Below are 20,567 nucleotides of genomic sequence, written 5' to 3'. Positions count from 1 at the left end.
TATTTGACACAATGTACTTGTACACGTTTTTGAATTGTCCATGTATGTTTGTGTATGATGACACTGTTACAGTGTTAGAAGAGTGATGAAAAGTGTGTCCCGTGGTCGTGTATGTTTGAAAAAAGAAGGGTATCCTCGTGCCAATTTGACCAGTTCTTATCCCATTCGAACATGATTTGTTCATTTGAATATTGGAATGTGTACAACTAACTTATGATGATAAATATTTACTGTATGTGTGATTCAATCAGTTTCAACACAGAGTTACATAAAGCTTATTCCTTGGTTTCAAAATGGGACAAGAAAATGTCCAAATACATTCCCCTCTCGTGGGGCCCATTTGTCACTGATTGTGTTTATAAATGATTCTGCCTTGTTTCGAAATCGTCACATGACGTTATCGGTGCTGTATTTGATGGGGCTTTCCCGCACAAATTGAACACTTGGAATGGATTTGCAATATTAGATAACAAGGAAACAGAATATGCAGCGCACAAAACACGTACATTCAATAACTGAAATATTGCTTTTGACGGTATATCCCTTAAGAAAGGCATCCAAATTATTGTATAACAACCTAAACTTATATGTTGCAAAGAGGTGTTCATAGAAATATGTATGTTTTGTAAAAATTTGTTAATAATGAATGATCTTCAATACGGTCCTACTCTGACAAATAATAAATAGTTATCAGGAAAAATAAAAAATAAAATAAAAAATAAAATAAATAAATAAATAAAAAAGATTTTTGGAATGGTCTTCGCTGTTGGTTAAATGGGGCATGTTACCTATGTATCCCTCTCAACCGTCCTTATATGTTGATGATATATAATATATATTTCTTTGTAACACATGCCAATTTCTATAGTTTTGATTTGTAAATGTCGTGAGTCTTCTTAGTTCAGTCTCGGCTGTCCTTGTCGCTGCTCTTAACTCTGCCTTTTGATCCCGGCAGACTTTTCTTGATCTTGCGAAATATTCTTCTGTCACACAATTCCACGCGAACACTGTTCCTTCGTGAAAACTTTTCACCAGTGACTGTGACTTTAGTGACGACATGTTTTACTGTTTCATTGCGCTGACCACTTTCGATGTCAGTCATTTTGTCAAGCTTTGTCGTGTTAACGCAATCCGTGACACAAGTAACCATTGGAAGTTTACAACAGAAAAAAACAAGTTTCAATACCAAGACTCTCTCGAAGTTTGTGGTATGCGTTCTAATGGAATCGGCAAACAATAATGATATTATAACGACAGATAGCACCGATCGCTCAAAGGACTTTGCGTTATTGTGTTGGTACATGTGTTGGAATTGAACAAACTTTGTCTGATCCTTTAGTATAGTCACAAATTAATTAACCAAACCCACAGCAATAACGTTTGAAGTCAAAACTTCTCATCACAATTGGTTGGGGTCTCTCAGTAGATTGCTTAGATATTGATGATAATGAAGCGTATATTATGTTGTTTGATTAAACTAGAAAATAAACAAACTTCAACATTTATGTGTAAAACAAATATTCAACGGAAAATTACTCTGAAACTGTCGCATCCCCTTACAATTAAGTTGATATAAAATCCACTATCATTATTTATGATGATAGTTATAAGTTGTATCAGAAACTGTAAAAATCCAATGCAGTGTTATTATTTGTTATTATTGTTCAAACTTTTGTCATCATTTTGCATGATCAAGAAACTATTTTTTTTTTACATCAGCTGATGTTGATTTGAAAAGATAAGCTATACTTCTCAAATTACATGAAATGCATTAAAAATATAACACAAAATATACACATAAACGAACTTTTATACGTGCCACTCCCTGTATTTGAGTTTATTTTAATACCTTAACTCAAACTAGAAAAAAAAATAATGAAGCCATTTTCTTTCTAATAATTCTAACTTAAAATGTTCTTTTTTTGTTCTCTTTGGGGTCAAGAAAAAGATAAAAATATGATATGCTTGGCCAACGTTTAAATGTTATGTCTCTATCTTTTGTAAGAATGATTATGAGAAATTACAAGTTTAAGGATAAGACTCGTGTTTATTTCATTGAGAAATATATGATAATTAACATAGTTTCAAAGTATTCTCAATTATATATTGTTGACCTTTGTTGCCTTTTAAAAGATAAATTAGTTAATTTCAATAAATAGCAAAATATGTTGGTGACTTTTTGAGCAAGATATTGCACACCATACATGAAGTTTGTTAAATATCTCCCACAACACTAGGTACCCTCACTTACACCTCATTGGATACGTGATTTTGTTGATCAACCTTTTATTTTTGACGTCCCGTAACAGGGCTTTGCGAAGTCGTGACGTTATTATACCTAGCAATTGTTTCCCCCATCGGAAACAATAATTAGGTACTTTCCAATGGAAAAATGTGGGTTTCCAAATAAAATACGAAGGTAATAGGAGAAAAAGGCACCCAAACTCGCGATAGTAATAACTGAGTTTGTCTCACTCTCATTACTAAGTATTCAAATTTTAAAAGACACTCGGTAAACTTTGTATCCTCATACAGTTTGAAATTGTTTGATAAACATAATAACCAACCTTCACTTTTTGAGGAACTTCTATAAATCTTCAGTTTTGTTCCTTATTTTCTTCATTACAAGTGGTATGATTGTTCTTTTGTGAAGATTTTTGATAGATTTACCTTTAAAATTTGATATAATACAGACATTCGTCATCGTGAAAAAAATCTGACTTGTGCTGCTATTATGGTTATAACTGGTATTTTCTAAGTACTTTGACTGGATGAATATAATCTGTAACATGTAACTGAGCAGTATCAGGTACTCGAGAGGTACGATTCTGTAACACGATCCCAACGAGTCTCAAGTCGAGGTTAGCATGATACACATTTTTTTCCGGAGAGTAAGATAACCTGATCTTGCTCAGATAAAAAAAAATGTGATTATTTTTGTTCATGCACCTCACTACATTAATGTCATTCAAAAAAGAAACTTTATTTTCGTCATATTTTTCAAGTATCACTTCTGTGACCTCATTTTTATATGACCTCTGCATCACTTAAGCTACGTTTAATCAGAGACGTATTATACGTCTCTGGTTTAATGCTATCTCATACACAATGAACTTTGTTCGAAAAAGAGAATAAAACATGTTTCACGGTGAAGATAATATCAAACATATAATTAGTGAATTAAATATCACCAAAACAATACATTTAATTACAAAATAGAGTATCTAAAATGATGAATATACCACCATGTCAAATTAGGCCAAAATATAACTTCAAGAGAAAATAGATCTGGCAAGATTGAAACATATATCGTGAAGAATAATGTTGTGTGTTCCTGTATGGGTGCGAGAACTAATAAAGTTTTATGCATGTTTGACAAGCAGCAATGGGAACTCGATGACTTCTGTATTTTTGTATGCATCCGTTTTACAAAACATTAAGGAATGACCAAGATTATTTTGAGGCGTATACAATACTTACCAAGAGAACTGTGTACACCATTGTTCATAACACCCTTCACGAATCCATGTAACATGCATAGTTTTATACAAAGAAAATGAAAAATGTGCACTCTTTTCCATAAACCATTTCTGGGATTTATGCAAAAAGGATTTACTGTATATGCCTCCAAATAATCTTGGTTGTTCCTTATAATTGAAAATTCAAAAGACAGTCATCACTTTCTTCAAGTGCATATTTATTTACATATGTAGTTAAGATTAAAAGAACAAAATCAATTTTTCACAAATCATAGTGCTTCATTTTCATCAACGAGCAAATTAAAGCAATCAGATAGGTTAAATAATAGTCAATATGTATTATACAAATGTGACATGATGTCCTTTTGTCTGTATTCCGTTGCTGACTTACACTACCTGCATCTCAAACTGATTCACTCTTTTGTTTGCTCTGAGTTTGATTATCTACTGGCAGACACTGTTTGTGTTCTGAAGTTGATTATCTACCGACTGAAACTGTATAAACAGCGGTGGACATAGCAGGCTGTTTCTCACTGATGGACTTTGTTTACCGATGATGTTTATCTGCTGGCGGATCTTTCGGTATCATCATCGTTACCTTCACAAACAAATCCAAATCGAAATCATTAAGCAATAAATCTTTAAAAAACAACAACACACAAACAGTCGATCTTTAGCTTATTTAATATAGCATAATACTCCCATTAAACAATGATGTAGTACAGAGTTTGTAGAGCTCATTTCTTAGCTTTGAAAGTATTTTTGTACAGTAGTTCATGAAACGTCATACGACCGTACACATTGAATAGGTATCGAACATATTGAAGGATTTTTTTTTAATTCAAAAGTGGACCGAGTAACGTATATGGTACTTCGTGATTAAATCAATATTCATATAAAACAGTCATTGTGTAAGTGATTGATTATAAGTGCCTCCATACGTTCTTACTCGTTTTTCAAACTGTTCTCGTATAGAAAAGAACAAGGAATGCTTTCAGATTTTGCACACGCCTAAACTCGCCATGTACTTATAATGGCCACTTGTGACATTACTGGTCAACTAGGCTCATTACCGCACACAAAATAAGCATATTTACTGGCCCGACACAGTAGTGCGCATACGTTGTATGTCATACGTCCCGTAGTCTCGGGAAAGATAGGTGTTAGTACATCGGATTAGCGGCAAATACAAAATTAACAGTAATCGTGTCTGAAACCCTTTAAGTGTTCGTTTTTTTATTTTTTTGTTTAAATCTAAATATCCGAAAATATAGCATAGAATTACTTACTTATGTACGCTGTAACATAACTCTTGGTCATTCATTGTAAAGTCTTGTCAAATAAGCAATGGTATCGTTAGAAGTACTTTGAAATCAATCTGAACCCACCTTCCGTCTTTTCCTCCAAATAGCTGTAGCAGTGTACAGAAACGGATTGATAGCGGCGTTCACAGGCAGTACGAACACCATCACCCATGCATACACGTCATCGGGGATTCGTACTCCACATTTTGCTAATACACCTGGAACAGATCACGTGCTCTTAATGTAAATTATGAAATTGTTTCTGCAATATGCTAACACTCCCGATCTAAAAAAAATATGAGAAAAATCTAATAGTCTATTTGTTAGGGCTATTGACAATAAACGATAAAAATGGCATTTTAAACTGAATGACGTATGCTCGTTAACTACATTTTTATCTGTTATAAAATGGTATACCAATGATATTTTGGTTAAAATTGCTTCATGAAGTTGGCTATTTATACACAGGAATCTATAAATACTCACGTTAAAGAACAATTTGTTATACGTACAAAATATATTAATGGAAATCGAAAAATGAAGAAACCAATTCAGCATGAAATTAGAATCAAATACATGCATACCTTGTATTATGTTTAATATTATGATACATGAAGAAATAAGAATAGGAAAACTTACCCATGACACCAATCGGAAACCAGCAGAAAAAGTCTGTGGCCACAACAAAGAATAGAGTAATTGCTACAGTCATCTCTCGTTGACGGTTCTGCGAGGAGCTAATACGGCGACCACTTTCTCTCATGCTTTTGCAAATGCAGATTTGGCCTATGACTATTATTACAAAGACGATGCTGTTCAGACAAACAAATACTGCGAAGGAATATTCCGTTCCTGGCCACTCTTCTCTTGTCAAAGGAAGAGCGAGACACACACCTGACTGAGAATAAAATTCCCCTTGGAAGTAGGACTGTATTGTAACAATAGGGATTATTGCAAGTGTGATAGAAACAATCCACGAGAGAACTGAGAAAATTAAAGCATGTTTCCATGATATGTTCCAACTAGAAAGACGAGAAAGCGGGAACACTATGGCAATTACTCTGTCTATTGTTACCAGTAGAATAAGAAACGTCGACATCTCACTTGATACACTAGATAAAACACCAGCTAAAGTACATAAGATGCTTTTTCGCCAAATCTGATCATTCCATGCATAAACACCGTTGTAATATATATCAACAACTCCTATTATGATAAGGTAGACGTCCATTAGTAAATCGGATAGGGCCAAGTTAAATACAAAAAAAGAATAACTCCTTGTCATATTATCACTGTCGAGGAAAAGTCGATAAAATAGAACCAGCAGGTTTCCCATAAAAGCACTTATTCCAATTATCCAAAGAAACACTCGAAGTACTTCCGAACTCACCAAAGCAGAACAAGATGAAATCGCATCACCTTTGGTGTTTGAACACCCAGACCACCAGCAATCAATTAATGGTGTATCTGTTTCATAACAATGATTGTCAGCGACCGAGCTCGGCTTGACACAACATAGGAAGGGTACATCAGTATATAACCTGCTAAGATTATCTAAACCTTTAAAAATATCTTTTGATCTGTTATTTTATTGTTAGACAGATCAAGATGTTCAAGGATACGCAGTCCATCAAACACATTGTCGGGTAGAACAGCTATCTTATTGTTGGACAGGTAAAGTCCATAAAGTTTAGACAGTCCATTGAACACATTGTCGGGTAGAACAGCTATCTGATTGTTGGACAGAACAAGAACATCAAGTTCAGACAGTCCATTGAACACATTGTCGGGTAGAACAGCTATCTTATTGTTGGACAGAGCAAGTATACCAAGGTAAGACAGTCTATTGAACACATTGTCGGGTAGAACAGCTATCTGATTATTGAACAGAACAAGACTTGCAAGGTCAGACAGTCCATTGAACATATTGTCGGGTAGAACAGCTATCTTATTGTTGGACAGATCAAGTCTATACAGTTTAGACAGTCCTTTGAACACATTGTCGGGTAGAACAGCTATCTGATTATTGAACAGAACAAGACTTGCAAGGTCAGACAGTCCATTGAACATATTGTCGGGTAGAACAGCTATCTTATTGTTGTACAGATCAAGTCTAGACAGTTTAGACAGTCCTTTGAACACAATGCCGGGCAGAACAGCTATCTTATTGTTGGACAGATCAAGTCTACGAAGATCAGACAGTCTATTGAACACATTGTCGGGTAGAACTGTTATTATATTGTTGGACAGGTCAAGTTGTTTCAGTTCAGACAGACCACGGAACACATTTTCAGGTAGAACTGCTAGGTTAGCGTTGGACAGATACAGAGTTATATATCGGTCCGATTCCCATCCAGAATTTGAGCAATAGATGGTCTCCGTACAGTTGTTGACTTCTAAAACAAATACAATAATAAACTGTACATGATCATAAAATACAAACATCTAAATATTTTAATTATCGAGATTGTTTGAAAACATATAAAAAGATAAAAATGCTTAGGATGTATCTAAATGATATACATTTATATTAACATTTGCGCTGCAATCCACTATATAAACGTTACCAGTATAAAAGCAAAACCTCTCGTGACGAAACACTTGGTTTACTTATGACGTCATAGATTAACCTTGTTCAGTGAGAGTCTTGTCGCTTCGCTTCGAATTACATGGAGAATACCCCTGCGTCAAACGCTCAAATGACTACTGTTAATATTGGCGCCAAATTTTAAACGGTCATACCGGCATGAAAATAAAGAAAATAACGTTCGATCCCATTATGACGTTGAAAGTCATTAGAATGGTACTGTAATAGATTCGTATGAAAATGTAAGTTGTTCGTCATCAAAAACGGTAAAAGGTTTTGTTCCTGTATCACAAGAATCATAGTTTACCGATATATCTGAACTTGACATAGGTCCCAGTTCCTACCAGACCATTGGACGATATTTTCCTTTTTGTTCGGTAATTGAAATAACGATACTTGATAATGCCCTTGAAAAAATAGTTGTCAATTTAGATCAACGAATAAATGTTGTTTACAACTTAACATTATTATTGGGGGGTTTTCCGAATCTGTAATACATATATAAAATGTACGTTTATTCGGGTAAATTAAACATCGCATTCTTAATACATGAGCTCACCGGTTTGTTTGGCTTTAAATCAGTTTTACAAACACAAAACTATATTTGTTAAATCTTTTATGCATTTCAGCTCTCGCTCTGATATATTAACAACTGCAACGTCTGAAAATAACCGCTTAAGACCAACGAAATATGTAGGCGTCACAATATTAGATAGGTATCTCATTGCAAGAGATTTTACTCTCAACTTGACGAGTACAATGGCTTCAGATACGTCACAATGTGTCTCAATAAAAAGAAAAATGTGATCCACGAAGATTTGATTTATTAAAACACCAGCCCTAACCTATATACTTACCATAACCGATTCCTTTTTCCGATTTCTGACAGCGAACACAACATTTGTATTCCTTTATCTGAGGGAAAGTTTCTGGCGGGCACGTGTTCTCTTCTGTAACCTGAGGACTCCCTAAAATAAAATGAGCATCACTGCTATACCAGACATATCATTTATCTTACTTTTTACGGAAGACATTTTGGATTTCTGTTTATTACAATTCTGAACACCCAATACGAAACCACAAGATTGGAATCAGAAGACAATTTCGAAACTCCATTGATGACTTTATCTTTCGAATTGTTAAGGTGACGCCATGTTTGCACAGTTCAAGATTTTATGTGGTTTTATGGTATTTATTCCCTAAAGAAAACAACATAAAAGAACATTCAATTTCATTTTAAAAGTCCCAATTATTTGATTTTTTGAAGTTTTAAAACCGTCCTTTTCATAGTGAAACCCCATAATATGTTTGAATATTCTTTAAACAGGCTAATCATGCACGTCATGTTTCATTCAAAATTGGTACATGTAACCCTGTTTAGTATATTTTAACAAAATATTATCAAAACACACACAGGGGTTTATCAGGATGTGTGCGAAACGTTGAGGGGGACGACTGTATATGAGAAGGATGGAGGAGGACGTGGTTGTCCGTGTTGTATATGGAGTGAGATGTAGGGGAAGTAACTGACGGTCGTGTAAGAGAAGGATCAGGTTAAGTTGTTTGTTTGGGATTTAACGTCCTCGCAACAGCCAGGTCAGATGAGAACGGAATCAGGTACAGGTAAGTGTTGTATGGCTACTCTTGTAGAACAGGAATATGGGAATGCTATAGAGTGTATGAGGAGGTGTATATTGACAGAATCGACTGGTGTGTATAAGATGGATTAGGAAAGTGGAGAGAGGCAGTGTTTGTGGGAGAAATGAAGGAATGGTGGGTTATGGTATTGACGGATGATGTGTGACAGAATAAAGAAGGGGGGTGGGGGTGGGGTGGGATTACAATTCAATTCAAGTTTATTCCGGGGGCCTTACGACCCATAGGTATACATAAATATAATACATAATATTACATACATATTTGGTGAGTGATCTCTCATGACATGCATACAGAACACAGAAAGTAGCATATATATATTTCTGTATAACGCATACACAGACAGACAGACAGACACACAGACAGACACACACTCACACACACCCACACACACACAGAGAAGTATAAGTAATAAGTACTTTTCAGTGATCTACCACTTATGTACCACTTATTGCTTAAGTTTAATAATAAATATATGTTGTACAACATCAGCAATAATACTTATTTTATACAGGCAAACAGAAGTAATAATTTGTTTTCAGCGATGACATGCTTTTCTTTGAATGCGAAATATACCTGAAATACATGTGTGAGGTATATAACGATAATATTCACTTTTAGTCAAAGTTTGTTTTTCTTTTCTTAAAGGCAAAATGAATATATTTTCCAAGATTATTTAGTTCCTTAACATTATTTATACTTAACAGTTGCACAAGTTTGAAAATGCTAGGTGACTTATAATAATACCTTTTAATATACCTTTTTCTAATTTCTATATAAAATGGACATTGCAGTATAAAATGGAACTCATCTTCATAACTTTGGCAACATTCACATATTCTGCGTCTCCTATCAATGTTGTGATAGCGGCCAATTTCGATTTTTAACTGGTGCGATGACAATCCAATACTGGCAATAGATTTTTTTATATATATTATCAATAGGTTTCAGTAAATAATATTGCATGCAAAAATGATCAATTAGATGTGTGTATAGGTCACCTCTTGCAGCATTTATAATTCTTGCTCTCATTTCCTGGGTGTAACAATCTTTACATCGTTGTTCTACTACTTTGTACATATTACCATTTATAGTATCACTAGTCCAAAAGTAAGATAATCCAAGTTTATCTAGTTCTTGTTTAATATTGTTTATCCAATCATCATTCATTATTAATCGCTCTTCTAAACATGTGGCAAATATACAATTTTTGGATTCTTTTAATTTTAACCAGTATTTTATAACTTTTAACTTTCTATTTATGTAACGTGACTGTCTACCAAGCTCGTAATATACAAAATCAGTAGCTTTATGAAAGCCCCATATCTCGCTTCCATACTCGAGTATGCTGTTGACATATGTATCAAACACTGAACATTTTGTACTAATATTAAAATTATTTTTCTTCAATTTACAATTAATTGCAAATAAAGTTCTTCTTCCCTGGTTAGCAATATGTTTCTGGGTAACATTGAACTTTCCGTTAAAATTCATCAACATTCCCAAATAATTATATTAATTAACTATATCGACTTCCTGGTTGAGATCCATTTTTCAGCATCTCTTATGTTCCCCCCATTTCGAAAGATAACAATATTGGTTTTGGAGATATTGTGTTTTAACTTCCATTCTAGGTTATATACATATAATGAATCTAAAAGTTTCTGCAATGCTTCTGGTGTCTCCGCAATCAATACAGTGTCATCGGCATACATATGTAAAACAAGTTTAAGAGACCTATTTCAATAGATGAACAATTTTCAGTGATAAATTTCATTTCGCAATCATTTACATAAAGGCTATATAGAATCGGTGACAGAATTTCTCCCTGGAACAAACCGATTTTGTTTGGGTAGTACTCTGATAAAAAACCATTAAAACTTTATATATGATTTTACATTTTTATAAAGCGACTGAATAATTTTCAACATTTTTAATGTTTAATGAGTTTAGACCACAAAAACTTCTTTCAATCAAATCGAATGCTTTTGTGTAATTTATAAAGCAACAGTATAGTCTCTTTTTCGCTTTTAATGTTTTATTAATTAAGGTTTGTAATGCGAAAATGGCATCTACCGTCGAAAAACCAGGTTTGAATCCAAATTGAGCATCGGTAATTATATTATGTTCATTATCCTATTTAAGAAGTCTCTGATTTAACACTCCAGTAAATAATTTACCCAAACAGCTTAATAATGAGATGCCTCTGTAGTTGTTAGGGTCATCAATATCTCCCTTTTTATGTATTGGAACAACACATGCTTTTGACCAGGCTTCTGGAAAATACTCGGATTTGAAGACATTATTGAATATTTTAGTTATACATGGTAAAAGTTCATTTCTACAATCTAAAAATAGCTCATTTAGGGTTTTGTCTTCACCACAGCTTTTGTTTCTCTTTAATTTTCTGATTGCAACTATAATTTCATCTTCTGTTATAATTTTGTCTAACTCTTCATAATCAGCCTCACAGTTTTCTTCTACAATATTTTCGGTACTTTCAGATTGTCCGATATTAAGATTTTTTAAGTTAGATAAGAAATCATCCAAGCCAATATTTGATGAAGCAGCAGAAACAGGGGTTTTTCTTTATAGAATTGTCTAGGGTTGTTTCGTCTGACTAATTCTAACATATCGCCTTCGTATCTCTTATATTATCTCTTAAGCCTGTTTTCTAATATTTTGTAAGAGCGTTTCCTATCTATTAGAACTCGGTGGTTAGCTGGTGACTTATCATTGTTAAAGAGACATCACGTGAAGAGCCATATTTTTTTTAATGAATGTATGTATTGTATGCACTTCCACTTATGTTACCTCGCTATCCCCATATTCATAGTCCGTTCCAAATGTCCAGTTTGACCACTTGAATTGTTCGGGAAAGCCCTGCTAAAAATATCGCCGATAACGTCACCTGACTAGGCAGTAAACACAAGTGGTGTGAGCGAGATGAAACGGTTTCCAAAGGGGCCTCCAAGAGAGGGGCCGTTAGGCAACTGCAACTTCTTACCGCACTATGAAACCAAGTAATATGATTTCTAAGTCCGTATTAAAACTTATTGAACAATAATTATTCATCATCAGAAGTTAATTGCAAACTTGCCAATATTCAGAATTTAAATTCATTTAGCTTTAAACATATATTTGTTGCCAATGAAATTGAACAAGGCAGATGGGGCACAAGTTTTTACAATTCATCACAGCCTTCTCCCGACATACATTCACAATTAAATGTCAACAATGATAATAGGCATAAACATAAAGTAGATATATATAAATAAATATTGAATTTAGTACCGGAATGTGACTGGTACAGATGGTACGGGGCTAAACCTTTCTGTAAAAAAGGAGTATTGACGAGACGAATATCCCTTTTCAAATGTTTACCTAAAGTGCATATATGCAATGACAAACTACACGCGTATAAAAAAGAGAAAACGTTTATGAATTAATTTATTACATTGTACACAATGTCTTTAGCCAATTATTTTTTCTAGACCATGCATATAAATGTATGTATACCCCTTTTCCCTACTTTCACTGTCTCCATACGCTAAAACTTAGTCAGTCATATTAGCCATTGCACACAATAAACTGTATGACAAAACTACTACGTGTACATGTACAATATGTGTCAGATATGGAAAGTGTTGAGATACTTGATAATTATATTTTTTCAATACTTTACAGAGATTAAGCATACTTGTAAATGGCCCTTTTTATGTTGAGACAACTTTTCTTTAATCAGTTCCTTTTGTCCGAGACAGAAGCCGTAGTTATCGGCAGCACGCGTCATTTTACAACGTAATAAAATATTTTTCCCCTGTTTTCAATACTTATTCCGATTCTACCTGGAGTCGAAAACTAATTCTTTATAGAGCAAAGGTTGTTACAAGTCAACATCATATGAAAACAAGAACTGTTGAAAAATTACGATTTAAAAAAAAATTATTAAGCGATCACGTAGCTTTCTAACGAAGAGCGATTTTTTTTATATATTGAGTCGTCGCGCCAGAGGAGGCCGTGTATTCATATTAGTACTAATTTAAATCTTGCATGTCAAAACAAACAAAAATTGTTTAATTCAGCAATATAATTAAATTATACCATTTTACTGATCCCGGTAATATCATAAATTATGTAAATCTGATAGCGCACGTATCTCATTTGACCCCGAGTACCGACACAGGACAGGACAGAATACGCCGTGGCCATCACAACAGTTATCCCTTGGAGGGCCTCATGGCAAAATCAAACTAACCAGTCACGTATCCCTTCTATTCGCATAAACCACTGTATAATTATAGAAAAACAAAGTACACTCTCTCCGATACATGCCCATTAACATATTAAATTAAGTTCGTCTGTGTTCAAACTCACACAATGATACTACTACTATTGAGGTTAATAGTTTTAGATATGTATTCATAACATAAACAGCGCTGTCGCTAGCATTTCTGTCGATTTCATTTCACCTAACCGGCAATCCGGAAGAATACATGCATCGTACTAACTGCTAGGGCAGTTATTTTCTGCTTCGAATACTTCCACTGGCAATAATGATTCCGTAACGTACCCCTTGCGCTATATTTTGACCATTTGGCAACTTTTCGCTTCGTAGCTGACACGGTACAACACTTTTCTTTCGCTTACTTCACACGGCCAGTCATTTTGTTTACAAAGAAATGGTGTGCTATGCGCATGCGCTAGTAGAGGGAAATCCCTGAACAAAACGTTGGTCAGACAGGTAGAAATACCGATGATTATCTTAGATTTAATCATTTTTATGAATCTATTTCAGCCAAATCCGATCGATATTTTCCATAAGGAGTCTCACTTGATATGTTTATGTAGTATTTGAAAAGAAGACACAAAAAAATTACTTCAGCGTGATGCCCCTTTAAAGGTTGTCAGAGCAGTTTTGTATTCTCGATACTTATTTCTACACTTATTAGTGAACCATGGCTTGTCATTTTTGACGGGATTGTTTTTCTTGTTTCTAGATAACCCACATGTCTGTACATGTTTTACATCACAATAAGGCATAACAACAGCATTTACCAAACTACAAAAATTGTCGACCATGACGTCAACGTCACATTGCGTTTTAGCGTTTATTTCTCAAAATCATCCTAAAGCGATTGCATTTTCTACTAATTTCGTTTTAATCAATTCCCTGTTTTCATCCTTCCATTTGACAAAATCGCTTGCAACTCTTGACTTAGTGTTTTTATCCTTTTCACAGTATTCATAGTTTGTTCTATAATTTACGCTAAAACACAATGGAGCGCGATCAGAAATTTTTGTGAAATGACCCACAGAAAAGTCACGAATATTACTAAACTTACCGGTTTCTGCTAAAACATAGTCAATTGTACTGGTTCCGTTGTGACCACAAAAAGTAATACTTCCCTTTTTGTCGCGAGAATGGCGACCATTGACAATACGGAAACCAGAGGCAATACGCATAGACATTAATTTTCTACCGAAATTGTTGCCATACGTATCGGCGTTCTTACGTGAGATTATATCCTCATCATTATTATAGTTCAACATTTCAACCAAGTTTAACAGAGAATCATTTAGACCATCATTTACTATGAGATCGTATTGCAAGTAACATAAACATCAACCCTCTCTTTTTATTGAGAGAGCAGCTCCTCCAAGCTTAAGAAGAGGTCTATATTGTTTTCATTTTGATAGAATACACTATTCTCTGGAAGAAAGTAACAGAATATAAAATTTTTATTAACACATTGTTTTGAATATTTAAGCATTACAACGCTATTATGGATTTGATATTCAAGAGATAAATTGTTGCTTAACGATTGTTTGTAGAAGATAACCATACCTCTACCTTTGGTTTTTCTTGGAAATGAAAATTTATGGTAGCGTGGTATATCAAAAACATCTTACTCCGTAATCCAACATTATGTTAAACAAATTATATCCTTATTTTTGATTATATTACAAAATTAAGGTTCGTCAAGTTTGCTATACATGCCTTTGCCAATGTTCCATGATACAATTTGGAGGTGGTCACTCTGCTCGCATCCCTATCTGATTACGTTGGTATTGGAATGGCTAGTATCAGAGAGAGTATTTGGGACATTCGGACGGTACGACCTTGGCACTGGCTGATGGATGTCACTGCCTGGTTGTTGCTGATGTCGGTTGGTCGAGGTTAGCTGTGGGTCCCGGGCCTGTGGCGGTTTGGTAACGTCCGTTGAAATCGGAAGTAGCCTTCTCGAAGGTTGTCCATGGTTTGGATGCATTTGCTGATTAGGAACACGGGTTTTAACGGAAGGTAAGTTCGCAAAGGATGACGTCGGTTGGGATCGGTGAAGTAAACTGGTGCCACCAGCACGATCCTGGTGTGGGGTGTTGAAAGACCCGCCGTTGGAGGCAGAGACGTCGACTGGTGGGTTGATATGAGGCAAGTGTGATGAAGCTCCCTCACCGCGATGGTCAGTAGCATTCGGTGGCGAAAGTATGGCGTCGTCATTGTCCTGGTACAGTATGCCATTTACATACAACTGGTCTCTCACGAGGCGAACATGTTGATGTTCTTGCCTACATCTCCTCATAACCGGATAGAGTTGTTTCCTGCGCTCCTCTATCGCAGAGGGGTATTGCTCACTGACGACATAATGGGTCCCTTTAAGCCTGAAGGAGTTGTTCTTTACCAGCTACAGGTCTTGGTAATAGAGGAACCTTGCCACTATGGGTCGATTGTGGCCTCTGGTGAACCTACCAAAACGATGGACGTTTCCAAACTCGATATTCCTTTGGATTTCCATTTCATGGTACAGGAACTCCTTGCGGAGAACATCGGTGTTCTCGTCGCGATATTCACCTCCAAGCCCCAGAAACACAAGATTGATTTTCATTGACTTGCACTGGAGGTCTATAACTGACTCGCGGTGCTGGTCTCTATCTTTCCGTATTTCGTCCATTTCTCGTTTCATCGAGTTAAGTGTCTGTACAGATTCACGGTCGGGACCAGCATTTTTTGATACGATGTCATCTAACTTATCAGATACAAATTTGACAGTGTTTTCTAGCACTGATGACTTTTTCTCAACTTCCAACATTTTTTCCTCAAGACTTGTGACCCTGTTGGCAAGACCAGTTACTTGTTGTTCGATAATATCTAGCTTGTCAAGTTTCTTTAGTATCATATCGATTCTGTTGTTGAAATTGTCATTTGTAGAGATGGGTGTCGACGTAGCTAGAGTTTGGTTTCTCTGTGTCCTCGGTGGGCTTCCATAGATTACGCCATTGGCGGCATTAATGATCGAACTTAGAAGTCCCGCTGATTGGTTTGCCATATTTTCACTCTCTGTACTTAGTTCATCATCAACAACATGGAAACTTTCGTTCACACTATTTGTCTTTTTTGCTTTTCTGTCCTCTCTTAGATTTCCCCATTTTGGAATAAAGTTTTTAATTCAACACTATTTCGGCCACTCCGTATTGTACACGACGCGATCCTCAGAAGTTACACTGGGTATGATGAACAGGTAAGTGGGATTAGCAGGTGTACTTCAATGGAGCGTGACGAGTCGTCGACCATAGGGACAACACAGGTGTATCACAGGTACGTGAAAAAACAGCTCACAATGTCTATAAAGAGCACAGGTAATACTACCAAATAGGAGAGAAGACAAATGTCTCTAAAATGCTTTTCCAGAATCTCAGCATTAAATGGAAGGCACCTCTGGGAAGCGAAACATGGCAAAAAACGTATACAATAAAATTTACGATACTCAACCGAGCTGAACTTCAAAGGAAGGTTCGTTTCTGTCGTAGACGACTACATGACATCTTGCCTGGGCGGCGCCATCTTGATACCTCAGATATACAGAAGCGTTCATACCAATGTGAAATATCAGTCCATAGATAAACAAATATGTTAATGCAAGGTTTTGTTTTATTGACTTATCATAATAAATAGATATTCCTTAACTGCAAAAGTTCGAACAAAGCATCACACGGCGTCTTATATAACTAAGGGGAAATGAATCGAGTAGTATGTGTAAGAAACAGAACAGTAAATGCTTAAAGTCATTGTAATTGGTTAAAAGTCATTGTAATTGATTAAAAGTCATTGTAATTGGTTAAAAGTCATTGTAATTGGTTAAAAGTTATTTTTTTACTGAGTAACAATTTTTTGTTACTGCACATAAATTGTCAATCGGAAAGCGTCATTCATCAAATACAGGAATATATAAGTAAATAAACAGGCTTACTAACGGTATTAACGCACGTTCTTGAAGTAATTATCTGAGAGATCATATTATAATTTGGCGGATCATAGAAACTTGAGGTGTGAAAGAGTAGGTGACGAAGAATTGTAAGAATTATGTTAAGAACGTATTCATTATACAAATCATCCCTGTTTACGGGAAACTATCATTTTAAGTGTGTTCATTCTTAAAAACTCTCAGATTCTTGATCTCAATCACATGTGGTAACTTACCATTGGGTGGTATTATAGTCCGAAAGTCTATTAGATTTAAGATTATGTCCACATTACAAGTTAACTGTTTTAGAAAATAAAGCCATTTTCTTAATTGACTGCTGTTTTGATTAAAATATAAGGTATCGCTGCTTTCTTCAAATGCATTTTTTATTTTGAGATTTGAGAAATATGAATAACGGTGTAAACTAATAAAGGTTTCAGAATTTTGCAAGATGATGTTTTTATCTTCAAGTCTAAAATTATGAACATAAAATAAGTTATGAACTTGAATTAATATTACTATGATAATAATTCTTAAGCGATTAAGACGTTTTAGTATGGTGTCTCATAAGCGGGTAGGATTGAGGATTTTAGTATGAGCGAACAATGCTATAATATGTAAAAAAGAATTATTTCAAACGATATAGGCATGAGGTGGTCAGCTGTGTATAGTAGCAGGAAAAGGGGGTTGTATGTTGGTCAATAAGTGGTCATGGTCAACTGTGTAAGGAGTCAGAGGAAGGTCGTGGTCAGCTATGTTTGAGAGGAGGGAGGAAATGCCGGTCGGAGTTATATTAGAGGCTGAGGAAGTGATAATCTCCAGTTTATGAGAGGGATGGAAAGATGGAGAACCGCAGTATGATGAAGATTGATATATCCTTATCTTTGTTTCACCTTTTTACACGTATCCTGTACAATTCGAGTCGCCCCGTAGAATAACTTTTTGTTTTATCAATATAAGTGTATATTGTTTATTCGGAAAAAACATTTTGGGAACGAGATTCTAAGTGTGTTCATTCTAAGAAATTCTCGCAGATTCCTTAGCTCAATAACATTTTACATTAATTATATCACATTATATGTTTTCCACAATACTGAACATTGATTGTTTAAATAATATTACATTGAAGTTGCACTTGAAAATGTCTTGAGATTTTACTCGTAACATAAATATGTATATATTAATGTTTAGATAATTGGTAGAAAGTTTTGATGTCAGATAACCATGCCTTTCTAAGACGGAACTAATGTACAGTGTACTAATACTTTAAAAGAATAATTACAAAGGAGTACTAATCTATAGATGTTGACATATATGTTGGATATGAGATTGTCATATGGAAAATATACTTCCGTGGAATACTTCCCTTATATTAAATTATCACCATTTTGCGAAGAGATGTACAATCAATGACAGATAATCGTAGAATAAAAGAGATACTGATAGAAGAAGCTACCTCACAAAATAGAATTATTGACAGGTAGATGTGTAAGATACACATCAGTCAGTCCACATTATAAACCTACGAAACTGGAATTTGGTTTCGGTATTTACTCTTTACCGGGAACTATCGTCCAGTCAAATATTTGCCCTTCACTGGTAAAGTCTATCTTCGCCTAGTATGAATTTCGCCCTTCACATTTAACTACTATATATGGTAAATTGTTTGCTAATATTCATGATGATAGATTCGCCCTCATAGCAGAGGGCGAAAAAGGCGAAAATTTCCCGGTAAACAGTTAGTTAAACACCCATAAATAAAATAATTATTTTTACCGGAATATGGAGTATCTTATTCATAATGCGGTTTATGTTATTGTTTGTCATGCCATCCATGTTTTTGTAATTGCAATAGCAGTGTTAAAATATAGGATTAATAACACCTTACCTGCGGGCCATTGATCGTCTGGGGACGAAGCCAAGTTTCCCGTTAACGGTTGATGTACCTGATCCGTAAGCACTTCCCCCTCGGCCTCGTCTGGTGAGGAAACCAACTTTCCCGTTAACGGTTGATGTACCTGATCCGTAACCACTTCCCTCTCGGTCTCAGCTACGCTCGAATATGAACTTATGGTGACAATAGTACTTAAGATGACAAACCGATACATCATGTTTAACATATGTGAGGTATGTCACTTATGTTGGACAAAACAATGTCAATATAAGAAATAATATATTCAGCGGGTGGCACAGCAAACAATGCGAGCTATTCCTGACCAGAGTAGCAAAGCAACTGTCTGGGAGATGGGAAAAATGTCACATTTATTGGAATATAAAACGGATGAATCATCAATACATTCGCACAGGGGCCAGGCATTTTGTTCCTGCCGACAGGTTTTGCTTTTTATTACGCTGAATCTAATGAGCAGCTTATCTGATATTGTCACAAAAATCTAGTTTTCTATTTCACATCCGGATATACTGCCGATATGCTGTCTTTACATCACAAGATATTTGTTGACCTATTGATCTGCAATATCTTTTTGAACTTGAAATCGAGGACACTACATATTAGCTTATTCCTTCGATCATTTTAGCTGGACGATTTTGATTTTTTTATCTTGAATTTTCACTTTCGTGGCAGTTTGTTTCTTATTCAAGAACAAACTTACAACACAAGCCCTCAGTAGATTAAGGAATATAAATGTAATGGACAAGTGTTGGGGTCAGCGTCTCTCAGGAAAATAAATATGATTTCCCTTTTTATGCCATGAAGGTCTAGATCTATTGTAAAAATATGATATTTTACTTGATTGTTTGTCATAAAGCAAGATCTTTAATGAATTGTTCAATAATAGTCACTGACTCTATTTTACTGGATTGTTTGTCGTAAAGCAAGATATTTAATGAATTGTTCAATAATAGTCACTGACTCTAGCGTGACAGTAGTTTGAAAATGTTTGTAAATATCTTGAGTTGTCAAGCACATGTTTTTAAACACAATGACCATTCAAACGGTATTTACTTTTGTTTTCCAATGTGCAACACGGTTTTCATTCAAATGTAAATACCTTTATTATCTTGATTAACCGTTAGCCTGTAAAAACCGTCTGGAGAGAGCGAGAAAGGTAATGTTTTGGCAGAGAGCGTGGACGCTGCGAGTGTGTCTGAACGTCGCCCTTTTTGTGAACTCTCGTGACCTCTTGAACTGTGTCAATCGGGGTCACTTGAGTATTTATTCCGTTGTGTATTGGCAGTATTGGACAAAAGGGATTCGTTGGAAATATGGTATGCGTTGGAAGTATGGGATTGTGAGTCAGAGAGTGAATAACGGTACGAAAGAGTTGTAGATGTTAAA

At 35.2% G+C, this 20,567-nt stretch overlaps 1 protein-coding gene across 1 annotated transcript; it reads right to left on the bottom strand.

Annotated features, from left to right (window-relative positions):
* Window positions 1-3,697: 3,697 nt before the first annotated feature.
* On the bottom strand, window positions 3,698-19,483 carry LOC110456898 (relaxin receptor 2-like). Its single transcript, XM_021507939.1, has 6 exons — window positions 19,158-19,483; window positions 8,228-8,338; window positions 6,406-7,179; window positions 5,423-6,343; window positions 4,868-5,001; window positions 3,698-4,077 (listed from the first exon to the last, which is right to left on the bottom strand). Exons 1-6 carry the CDS (start codon window positions 19,378-19,380, stop codon window positions 4,027-4,029), a joined length of 2,214 nt encoding a protein of 737 aa, XP_021363614.1. The 5' UTR covers window positions 19,381-19,483; the 3' UTR covers window positions 3,698-4,026.
* Between the last annotated feature and the right edge of the window lie 1,084 nt (window positions 19,484-20,567).

The sequence above is a fragment of the Mizuhopecten yessoensis genome, unplaced genomic scaffold (genome assembly GCF_002113885.1).
Source record: "Mizuhopecten yessoensis strain PY_sf001 unplaced genomic scaffold, ASM211388v2 scaffold8937, whole genome shotgun sequence".
NCBI lineage: Eukaryota > Metazoa > Mollusca > Bivalvia > Pectinida > Pectinidae > Mizuhopecten > Mizuhopecten yessoensis.
Note: the sequence above shows the minus strand (reverse complement) of the source record. Positions and strands in the feature narration are given on the sequence as shown.